General features: G+C 52.6%; 1 protein-coding gene across 1 annotated transcript; it reads left to right on the top strand.

The window, feature by feature from the left end:
* Positions 1-6,047: 6,047 nt before the first annotated feature.
* On the top strand, positions 6,048-11,404 carry CFP (complement factor properdin; the record flags this gene model as incomplete). Its single annotated transcript, XM_082864704.1, has 9 exons — positions 6,048-6,123; positions 6,208-6,358; positions 7,541-7,716; positions 8,189-8,359; positions 8,497-8,688; positions 8,879-9,052; positions 9,304-9,495; positions 9,655-9,766; positions 11,182-11,404. 9 exons carry the CDS (start codon positions 6,048-6,050, stop codon positions 11,330-11,332), a joined length of 1,395 nt encoding a protein of 464 aa, XP_082720830.1. The 3' UTR covers positions 11,333-11,404.

The raw sequence follows: 11,404 nt of genomic DNA, 5'->3' as shown, positions 1-11,404 counted from the left end.
AGTGGCCGCTCTTACACGTCTCCTACTGCAGTGGTGGGGACGGTTTATTTATTTATTTTTTGAAGGCCACTGGGAGGAGCCTGGCCCAACTCTTTCGTTGGGGGGGGGGCGGTTGGCGAGGGCATCTCCCCCATCTCCACATTTTTTCCCCAAGGTGAGATAGTCAGGGTCTGGCTTGAGAAGGAACTTTCTTTATTTATTTCTCAGGCTGCCCTTGGGGAGCTGAGGGAGCCTTGTCTCCATTTTGGGGTGTGGGTAGAAGAGCTAGATTGCTGTAGTTTATTATTCCTGGCCCTCCCCAAGGGTCCAGGAAGAATTTTTGCTGTTTAACATTTTGGGAGTTTTGGCCAAGGAAGACTCACACCCTTGGGAATGGGAATTTCCACCTCCCCGGCCTTTCTCTCAGACAGCTTGTCCTTTTTCAGCCACCTTTTTTGGCCGGGGAGGAATGCCCCTTTTGTTGTTCTTCCCCTGAGAAGCCATTCCTGTGTCTGCCAAACTCCTGGGGTCCTGCCTGTTACCTCCCAATGGAGGGTTTTTTTGGGGAGTGGTTCCCGTCTGGGGGGCCCCCTCCAACCAGTACTCCAGGTCTCCCTGTCCCCCACCCCCTGCCATTTTGATAGTATAATCTATTTTTAAACAGGGCTTTTCAATAGGGGAGAGGGAGGCATCTCTTCCTATATCTGAGATAGGGTGGGTGGGAAGGAAGGGATTTGGGGGGGGTCTTCCTGCCACCCCCAAGTGTTTATTTTTGATACCAAACATGTATTTTCAGCTCCCTCCCAGCCCCCCAATTTCCTGCGGGCGGGTACAAAGGACCCTTTAAGTGTCCCTGGAGTTGGGAGGGAGGAATGAGGGACATAAAGCCTGTCCTGTGTGAATTCCAGGCTGGAGAAGGGCGGGTTCAAAGGACTCCTGGGTTCACTTCCCGTCAGCACCGGCCCAGCCTGGGCCTGGGGACCTGGGGGTTGGTGATTTGGGGGACGGTGCTACACCTGTCTCCACTGTTTGTTTTACTTCCCCAAAAATGGATCTTTTTTTCTAAGAGTCCCAGAGAATGGGGAATTGTTCCTGTAAATATATATTTTTAAAGGTGATGCTGGAGACTGCTAGCATTTTTTTTCCCCCTAAAGCCGTTGGGAGTAACTGTGTGCAAAGGCGTGACTATGTGAAAGGCGGTGAGGGTGTGAGATTGATCGTGAGAGCAAGAGAGCATAGTGGTGTGTGTCCGAAACAGTGGTAGAGACTGTAGATTGGCAACCAGGTGTGTGAAAAAGAGAAAACTCTGGAAAGCTGTGATTGCGCACGTTCGTTTGTGAAGCCATGTGTTGAGAGAGTGGAAGTTGTAGCCACAAACTTGACATTGTGCCTATGTGTGAAATCATGGCTGGGTGGCAGAAAACCACTGTAAGACTGAATGTGAGTGATTAAGGTACTATATGAGAAACTGGTGGTGTGTGTGAAATAATGTTTATGAGAAGGAAGTGGGGACTGCGCATCAGTCACTGTTGAACAGGCTGATGGTGAGCAAAACAGACTGAGTAACCAAAACAACGTGTGAGAGCCTGTATGAGCACGAAAGTGCCATAGAGATCGTCAGGGACCGTGCCGTAGGTAAGGAACTTCACTGTAAGTAAGCGGGTGACTCAGCGTTTGGGAGATGGCTTGTGCATGAAACTGTTCACGCAAGGCTGTTGGATCAACTAAAGTAATGGGAGTGCATGTGTGAGAGGCTGATGGTATGAGAGAAAATGTCTGTGAGGCCAGATGGGTGGCTGAGATGAAAGACACCAGAGTACGCAATTGTGTGTATGAAAACCATTCCTGTGAGACTAAACTAGCAAAGACTGCGTGAGAGACTGAGAAAATGTGGCTGCGACTGGAAGAGCGTGAGAGGCTGTAATTTGTGTGTGTGTGTGTACGTGTGTGGGTGTATACCTGAGCCTAGTGGCAGATTGATTTGCAGTTACTACTCCAGTCTAGCCCACAGGTTCAGGGACTCTGTAAGAGAAAATGATGGTGAGACTGAGTGAGTGAAAGTAAGCTAGAGACCACCTCACTATGAGTGAGAGGTGATGAGTAAAAAAGAAGGAAGTCAGTGCCGCTGGAGAGAAAACTGATGACTGAGCAGCATGTGAGAGTGTGAAACGTTTCATGAGAGACTGTAAACCAGAGACTACATGCTGGTGAAAGACAGAGAAAATGGAACAGAGTAAATGAGACATAGAGACCATGTGATCAGTATGTGTGAGAAACCGATGAGGCTGTAATTGTGTCTGAGGGTACACAATACGCTGGCTGGATGCAGCAGATGAGGGTGTAAACGACTAAGACGGGCCATGAAAGGCTCTGGGTGTGAGACTTACTGAGAGCCTAGTAACATTGGTGAATTAGTGACAACAGGATGTCAGAGGCTGAGTGAGGGCAAGTGACCGTGACACTGATTAGGTGACTGAGAGTGAGAAAACGAGTGACTGAGAGTGTCTGAGAAACTGTGTGGGTCTATAAAACTGCAAGAGACTTTATTAAAGGATGTAGAGCAAGGACTGGACATGTTGGAAGCTGCTTGCAAAGAAATGTGAGACTAGGCGACTAAGACAGTGTCTGAGACGCTGTGCGATTGTGTATGTGTGTGAAACTCTTACCATAGTGACTCTGGGTGTGCAGAATGGGTGTGAGTGTGAAGAGGGGAGAAAGAGTGATTGTGGGTGTGGGTGTGTGCACGAGAAACTTCCAGAGAGACCAGTGGTGGCTATAAATCACTAACCATTTGTGTATGTGAGAAAATGACGGCCCGAGTGAGCGGTGGAAACATCCTATCAAAAGGCGTGACTCCGGGGGCTTCCCTGGTGGCGCAGTGGTTGAGAGTCCGCCTGCCGATGCAGGGGACACGGGTTCGTGCCCCAGTCCGGGAAGATCCCCCATGCCGCGGAGCGGCTGGGCCCGTGAGCCATGGCCGCTGAGCCTGCGCGTCTGGAGCCTGTGCTCCGCAACGGGAGAGGCCGCAACAGTGAGAGGCCTGCATACCGCAAAAACAAAAAAAAAGGCGTGACTCTGTGTGGATGTGCAAAACTGACCCGTAAGGGTAACTGTGGTCTTGGCCGAAGGAGACCATAGTAAGACTGGGGGCCAATGACAGTAAACGACTCCCTGAGTGGCTGGGAGAGGCTGTGCATTTGAGTATGTATGTAAGCTTGTTCGTAAGAGACTATAGTAGAGAGAGACTGTAAATTCAGAAGTGTGTGTGTAAATATGTAAAAAAAAGAAAAAGAGAAAATGACTGAGGCTGAATTTGTGTGTGAGAGCCCATGGATGGAATGTGCCAGGCCTAGGGGAAAGCCCTCTTCCATCTGTCCTCTTCCTCCTCAGGCCCCTGGGCTGGCTTCTCCCAGTTCTCCAAAACGTGAAATGCTGGAGTTTGCCGGGGCTTTGCCTGGGCTTCCCTTCCTTCTTCTCACGAGCCAAGCCCTCTCCAGGTGGTCTGGTCCAGTCCCGGCACTTGAGACGCTACTTCTCCCTGCCGTGATGCTCGCATTTTTACCTCCAATCCAGATTATTCATCTTCACGCTTATCAGAATCTCTAAAGCTCTGTTTATTGCATTTATTTACTCATTCAGCAGAGGTTTATTGAGCACCTACTGTTTGCTGGTGCCCATCCAGGACCTCCAGACACAGCAGTTAACAAAACCAAACACAAATCCCTGCCTTTGTGGAGCTGGCATTTTAGTGAGGACAACAGACAAACAAATACATCATATTAGGTGGTGTTGTAATGATTACATGAGATACGACTCAGTCTTTGTTTAAATAAGAACTCTGCAGTGATTTTATTGCCCAAACGTGTAGGAGAAGATGAAAGTGGTGACAGTCCTCTTCCCAAGGGAATCCAGTGAGTAGGTATACAGTTTAGGAACAAAGGAAGTATCGATTATAACATTATTACCAGGGCAACAGGTGATTAGATAAAGCAGCCAACCAGAATTACAGGTTTCTTGGGGAGTTTGTTTTCATAGGATAACCACTGATGTCTGAAGTCCTAGAAGCATAACAAGACCCCTTTGTTCAAAGCACACTTTCAAAGACAGGCTCATGTTATCAGGAAACAGTACATCTGTAACGGATACGAATGTCAACACACCTTATCACCCATGAAGCAAGACCAGTATTCTTGAGAAAGTTCTGTTTTAACGCCTGACCAAATCAAATCCTTCAACCTTGTTTTAATTTGCAGAATGGTGTTCCTCCTTGGATGCAGGGGAAATGAGACATTGCCTTCCTAATTCTTAGACTCCTTTTTGTTGATTAAAAAGATTCCTGCTTTTTATTTTATTTTATTTTATTTGCGGTACGCAGGCCTCTCACTGTTGTGGCCTCTCCCGTTGCGGAGCACAGGCTCTGGACACGCAGGCTCAGTGGCCATGGCTCACGGGCCCAGCCGCTCTGCGGCACGTGGGATCCTCCCAGACCAGGGCACGAACCCGTGTCCCCTGCATCGGCAGGCGGACTCTCAACCACTGCGCCACCAGGGAAGCCCAAGATTCCTGTTTTTAAAGCAGGCTCTGGAATTTCACTCATTAGGACTTACTTAAAAAAAACAAAAAAGGCTCTGTGGAGCATGGAAAATGGGCTGCATTGGAATTAATTATTAAGAGAAGGATTATGAAGAATAATTTTTCTACATGAGATCCACAAAGAAAAGTAAAGGGTCAGGAACTAGAATGATGGATCTTAAAGTGTGGTCCCCGACCAGCAGGATCAGTGTCACCTGGGACGTTGTTAGAAATTCACATTCTTGAGCCCCACCCCGGACCTACAGAATCAGAAACTGGGGTGGGGCCTGGCAATCTGGATTCAACAAACCTTCCAGATGATTCTGATCCACATATAGGTTTGAGAGCCACTGGGATAGAGAATGAGAGGTGCCCTACAAAAAGCTGAGGAAGGCTTCTGTGAGGGAGGTGACATTTATTGTCTGCCTCTTTTAGAGCATAAATCCCTTGAGGGCCAGGATTTTGGGCTGTCTTGTTGTCTGTTCCAGCCAACGCCCAGAACAACTGGCACCCAATAGTTGCTCAGTAGATGTTGCATCAGTGTATTTAACAAACAGCACCTGCTGTATGCCAGGCACTGGGCTAAGGACTTTTAAAAATCTTAACTCCCAGTCTTCGCAACATACCCTAACATGCCCTGTGTATGGGGTGGGGCAGGGTGGCAGGTATTACCTACCCAAGATACTTGATGGAACATGGCCAAGCCAACCATCCCCTTCCTCGGGCCCTGAGGGTGTCCCCAGCTGGCCCCTGGGGCAGTGGATATACCCAGTTCAGTCCTTCTGAATTCTCCACCCCATACTCTTGCCACTTCCCCTTCTCACTTCCCTTGTGCTGACCTCCCCTCCACATTGCTGACCACAAAGAACCTCACTTTTAAGAAAGAGGAGGGTGGTGGTGAAGTCAGGATGGAGGATGAAGTAGTTACCTCGATGCCCACTCCACCCCATGAGGAGGGACACGCTAAGCATGCCACGCTCACTTCACCCTTGTTCAACACCCCCGTGAGGTTGGCCCTGTCATTGTGGTAGAGGGCGTGCATTTTACAGGTGGAGAAACTGAGGCTCAGAGGTTCAAGTGACTTGCTCAAGGTCACACACAGCGAGGGAGTTCAATCTTGCTTCCAACTTCCAGGCTCCACTTCCCCCTCAGTAAGAATTTGTCCAAAGAGCATTGATTGAGTGCCACTGGGCTGCTGGGCGGGGCCTGGGGTGCTGGGGACACAGTGACAAACAAAACAGACCAAGCGTGAGGCAGGAAGTAGGGAGGGGAGAGGAGAGGAGGAAGCTCAGGGACAGGTAGCAAGGGAGAGGTCGGAGCTGAAGAGACCTGCACGATACCCTCCCCTCCCCGCCATCCCCCATCACCACCACTGCCCTTCACCCTCCTAGTTCCTCCTGCCCCTGGTTCCTCTTTCCCACTGACTCTAGGATCAGATAAGCCCACATAAAGCCGGACCTCCTTTCTGGCGGGGCTGCAGGAGTACAGTGCCCAACATGCCCACCCGAGCGCAGGCCCATCGGTTACTGCTGCTACCGCTGCCGCTGCTGTTGCTCACCCTGCCAGCCACAGGTGAGTGGGTGGGGGCCCAGCTGGCCCCCAGGGGTGCCTGGGCCCCCCACACACTCCTGACCGTGCTCCCCCAACCCGTTACAGGCTCAGACCCTGTACTCTGCTTCACCCAGTATGAAGAATCCACGGGCAAGTGCAAGGGCCTCCTTGGGGGAGGTGTCAGCACGGAAGACTGCTGTCTCAATGCTGACTACGCCTTCCAGGAGCTCGGCAGCAAGCTCTGTATGGCGTGCAGGTTAGGGGGAGTCTGGGGTTTGAGGGGGGCAGAAAGGACTGTCTGCAGGGCGACCCAGAACTTGGGCTCTGGCCTTCTCTGAGATTCTCAAGCGTGGCTCCAAGGCCCTGATCGTGACCATGGCTCCGGGTCTCTCAGCCTTGGCTCTGTTGACATTTGGGGCCAGAAAATTCTTTGTTGTGAGGGCTGACCTGTGCGTTGCAGGATGTTTTGTAGCATCCCTGGCCTCCCACTAGATGCCAGTAGCAACTTGCAGCAACTAAAATGTCTCCAGACAGGTAAAAATCATCCCGAGTTGAGAACTGCCGTGGCTTACATGTATTGAGCGCTTCCTGCATACCAGAAGCATTGTGGGTGGGGTGCAGCTCAGGTATTTCTGAAGGTAGCTCAAGTCCCCAGATGGTGATGACAGCTCATACGGAGCATTTACTGTATGCAGACACATTGCTGGAGGGGGAGAGTTTGGGCAATTCTGAGGGCAGCTGCAGCTCCCTAATTATAACGACACTTCATATTCATTGAGCACTTCCAGCATACCAGATGCATTGCAGAGGTTGGGGGTAGCCAGAGGATTTCTGAGGGTAACTCTAGTCTCCTAATCGTGATGCCAGCTTACGTGTACTGAGCCCTCTCTGTATGTCAGACATATTTTCTAACTCTTTACTGTATATATCCCAGGTACACCATGGGGATGGGGAGCTTGGGGATTTTTGAAGGCAGCTCTGGGCTCCTGGTTGTCAACAGGTCCCATCTGTCTAGCATTATGCCATGCAGGGGCTTGGACCTGGGGTATTTCTGATGGGGTCTCTGAGCTCATTGGGATGATGGCTCCTATTTATTATGCACTTCCTGTTTGCCTGCTACCGTGCATGGCTGTGGCCTGGTAGGCTTCTGACAGCAGTTCTGGGCCCTTAGTCCTTGTACTTGTTTACTGCGTGCCTGGCACTGTCCTTGGGGGACTTCAAAGGGTAACTCCAGGTTCCTGATCATGAAGGTAAATGATATTTAAGTATTTGCTGTGTGCCCACCTCCTCCCCAACATCACGAAGAGGTAGATACTCTCATCACTCCATTCCACATACGTTTATCCCGCACCCCTGTCTGTGCCTACCCACCCTCTGTGGTCCCATACACCATCCTTGTCAGAGCGTGCCAGGATGGGACATGTGCTTCTCTCTGCAGGCTCCCACAATGGTCACCGTGGTCCGAGTGGGCCCCCTGCTCAGTGACCTGCACGGAGGGCTCCCAGCTGCGGCACCGGCGCTGCATAGGCTGGGGCGGGCAATGCCCCCAGAAGGTGGAGCCTGGGACCCTCCAGTGGCAGCTGCAGGCGTGTGAGGACAAGCCGTGCTGTCCTGGTGAGAAGGAGCAGCAAGGCGGGCGAGCGCTGTCAGTTACCCGGCACTGGGAACTATCAGGGCAGAAGCCCTGAGGGTGGGAGTGTGCTTCATGTTTGTGAGGTCGAGGAGGAGACTGGCGTGGCTGAAGGAGAGTGGTGGCAGGTGAGGTCAGAGGGGGACTTATCCCTGTGGGCCACAGTGAGGATGTTGGCTTTTACTCTGAGTGATGTAGTGATGGTGGAAAAACATGATCTGACTTGAGTTGTGACAGATCCCTCTCACTGTCAGGACGACAGACTGTATGTGGTGAGTAGTGAAGCAAAGTGACCACTGTGAAGGCTACTGCAATAGTCCAGATGAGCAATGATGGTGGGCCAGGTGTGGCAGAAACAATGGGCACAGGATTAGCTGATGTGGGATACATGAGGAAGCCTGGACCCCTGAATGACACCACCACCTCCATCTTGTCCCCCTCTTTTCTCTCCTACAGAGATGGGCGGTTGGTCCGACTGGGAGCCCTGGGCATCTTGCTCTGTCACCTGCTCTAAAGGGACCCGGATTCGTCGTCGAGCATGTGATCGCCCCACCCCCAAGTGTGGGGGCCACTGCCCAGGAGAGGCACAGGAGTCAGAGGCCTGTGACACCGAACAGGTCTGCCCCAGTGAGTGAGGGCAACCACAGAGCAATGATGTGGGCACCCAGGGTGGGTCTGGGGGTTACAGCAGAGAACTTCCAGGGTGGGAGGACTTCAGCATGCATGACCACACTTGGCATCTCCCCACCCCCACCCCATCACAGCACACGGGGCCTGGGCTGCTTGGGGCCCCTGGGGCCCCTGCTCAGGCACCTGCCACAATGGACCCAAGGCATCTGAGGAGAGACGAAGCCGCACATGCTCTGCACCTGAGCCCTCCACGCAGCCTCCTGGGAATCCCTGCCCAGGGTCATCCTCCGAGCAGCGGGCCTGCACCGGCCTGCCACCCTGCCCAGGTACTCGGGGATGAGGCCTCTGACACTCTGCTCTTGATTTAGGCACAGATGCTCTGCCATTTCAAGGGACAGCGATCTGAGACCATGTGACCATGGAGCTCTTCGTTTGGGGGCAGTCCGTCTCAAGGGTCTAGGGGCTGAGGGGGGAGATTGAGGTGGCCTTTCTCCTCACTCCTGTCTCCCCCAACAGTGGCTGGGGGCTGGGGGCCATGGGGTGCTGTGAGCCCCTGCCCTGTGACCTGCGGCCTGGGTCAGACCCGGGAACGACGGACATGTGATCACCCTGTGCCCCAGCACGGGGGCCCCTTCTGTGTCGGTGATGCCACCCGGACCCACATCTGCAACACGGCCGTGCACTGCCCTGGTCAGTACCCCAAGATGCACCATTTCTGTGCCTAAGCCCCCCACCCGTCTCTGCTGCCCAGTTCCCGCTGTTAATACCTTGTTCCTGTCTCTAATTCCTCCATTCCTGGCTCCGATGCCTTGGTTCCAATTCTGATCCCCCTTTCCCACATCTGATCATTCCCACCCCGTCTCCCAGCCCCCATTCCTTCCTCTGAACACCCTTGCTGGCTCCTTTCTTTGGTGCAAGCCCAGCTGCCCCCGTCTCTGCAGTGAACGGAGAGTGGGAGCTCTGGGGGGAGTGGAGCACCTGCATCCGCCGGAACATAAAACACATCAGCTGCCAGGAGATCCCAGGCCAGCAGACCCGCTCCAGGCTCTGCAAGGGCCGCAAGTTTAATGGACAGCGATGTAGCGGGGAACAACAGGATATCCGGCACTGCTACAACATCCAGCGCTGCCCCTGTGAGTGCCCCCAGAGACCATGCTGTGAGCGTGCGGCAGCCCGTGCAGGGACAGGGGCTTTCTGACTCTCTGCCACAGACCGCATGTCCCTGCAGCCTCTCTCTCATCACCCCACCAAGACCTCTAATTCTGATTCGGGAACCCCTCCCCTCCTGGCAGGGAAAGGCTCCTGGTCGGAGTGGAGTACCTGGGGGCTGTGCATGCCTCCGTGTGGACCCAACCCCAACCGCACCCGCCAGCGCCTCTGCAAGGCCACGCTCCCCGAATTCTCGTGAGTGAGGGGGCAGTGTGCCTTGGAAGGGGTCTTGATATTGATATGTCAGCAGTCAGGGTGGGAGAGTTGGCCACCCCCAACCAGGGCTTCCACCACTGGGTCCATAGGTGCCTTGTCTGGCCGAGTGCCATCTCCCAGCTGTAGGAAGAGGGGAGAAACTAAAGAAGAAGCTGGGAAAGAGGATGTTGAGGGGAGAATCAGTAGCCTCCGTGCTCTTCAGTGACTCATTCAGTCACTCAGCCATTCTCCCATTCACTCCGTCCTTCCTGTGTCCATGTGCTCTGCCCCCTCAATTACCCAAGCTTTGACTTGCTCGTTCAGTCACTCATGCCTCCATTCACTTTCTCATTCCCTCAGTCACCCGTGCCCCAAAGCACTCTAAGGCCTTTTGGGTAACAACAGTTGCAGACACACAGAACCCAGATCCCATGGATTCCCCCACGGGATCCAGGTCTGCTGGGCCCTGACAGAAGGCATCTGAGAAATGGTTGGTGTGTGGAAAAGGGACTGCCACCTCAGTCTGGGTCCAGGAAGCTGACTGGGCCTCCCCTGGCAGGAGGGGGTTGGGGAAGGCTTTCCCACCATCAAAACTGTGTGAGCAGAGTCCTGGACACAGGTGATCAGCCGCCCGAAGTGTTTCCAGGTGGCCAGGGTGGCCCAGGTGTTGGAGAGGGTTAAAACACTGACTTATCCCTTCCCTATTTCCACATGCATCAAACTACTAGATTAAGTGGCCTCTTCCCAACTCGTGGAAAGCCTGCCATCTGGTCTCTGGGTGTGGGGTGTAGAGTGGGTCCAGAAGATGAGTTAGGGGTGTTGAATGGAGGCATGAAGGGCTTGACAGAGGGAGGGAATGAATGGAGAAAGGACTGATGGAGAGAATCGGAATGGGAGTGAGTGGAGAGCTTGCCTAGTGGGACAGATAACCCAGGTAAAGACCATTTTGGACATGCGGCTTTGAATAAAGTGGAAGAGAGAACTAGAGGTTGACTTGGGGGCAGGGATTTGTGCCTAAAAGAAAGGCTTGAATGCCAGGGCAAGGCATTTGGGTTTTTTCCAGTGGGCAGTGGGGAAATAAGTAAAAGGTTTTAGAGGTGAGAGAAGGTAGCTCATATCAACAAATAATTACCAGCATTTATTGAGCATTTATTGTGTACCCGACATGACTCTGAGCACTTTACCTGAATCAACTCATTTATACTTACTCAGCCCAGTGAGGTGGGTATTACAAGTATTCCCATTTTTCAGATGAAGAAAACTGGGGTACAGGGGAGATAAAGAAACTGCCCAATATCTCACAGCTTAAAAATAAATAGTGTTGGGCACACAGTAGGCACTCAATAAGAGTTTGTTGAATGCATTCTTGCCTTCCCTGAGCTTCTCGCCTTCATCCCCCGCCCCTAACGCACCAGGCCCACCGTTACCATGGTCGAAGGTCAGGGTGAGAAGAATGTGACCTTCTGGGGGAAACCGTCGGCATTGTGTGATGTGCTGCAAGGGCAGAAGGTGGTGGTGGAGGAGAAACGGCCATGTCTACACGTGCCTCCCTGCAAAGAACCCTGAGGATGAGAAGCTCTAACATCTCTCTCTTCCACTCTGACCCCCTGACCTCTCAGACTTCAATAAACCAGCCTC

Source organism: Leucopleurus acutus (assembly GCF_964270905.1).
Source record: "Leucopleurus acutus genome assembly, chromosome: X".
Classification (NCBI taxonomy): domain Eukaryota; kingdom Metazoa; phylum Chordata; class Mammalia; order Artiodactyla; family Delphinidae; genus Leucopleurus; species Leucopleurus acutus.
Note: the sequence above shows the minus strand (reverse complement) of the source record. Positions and strands in the feature narration are given on the sequence as shown.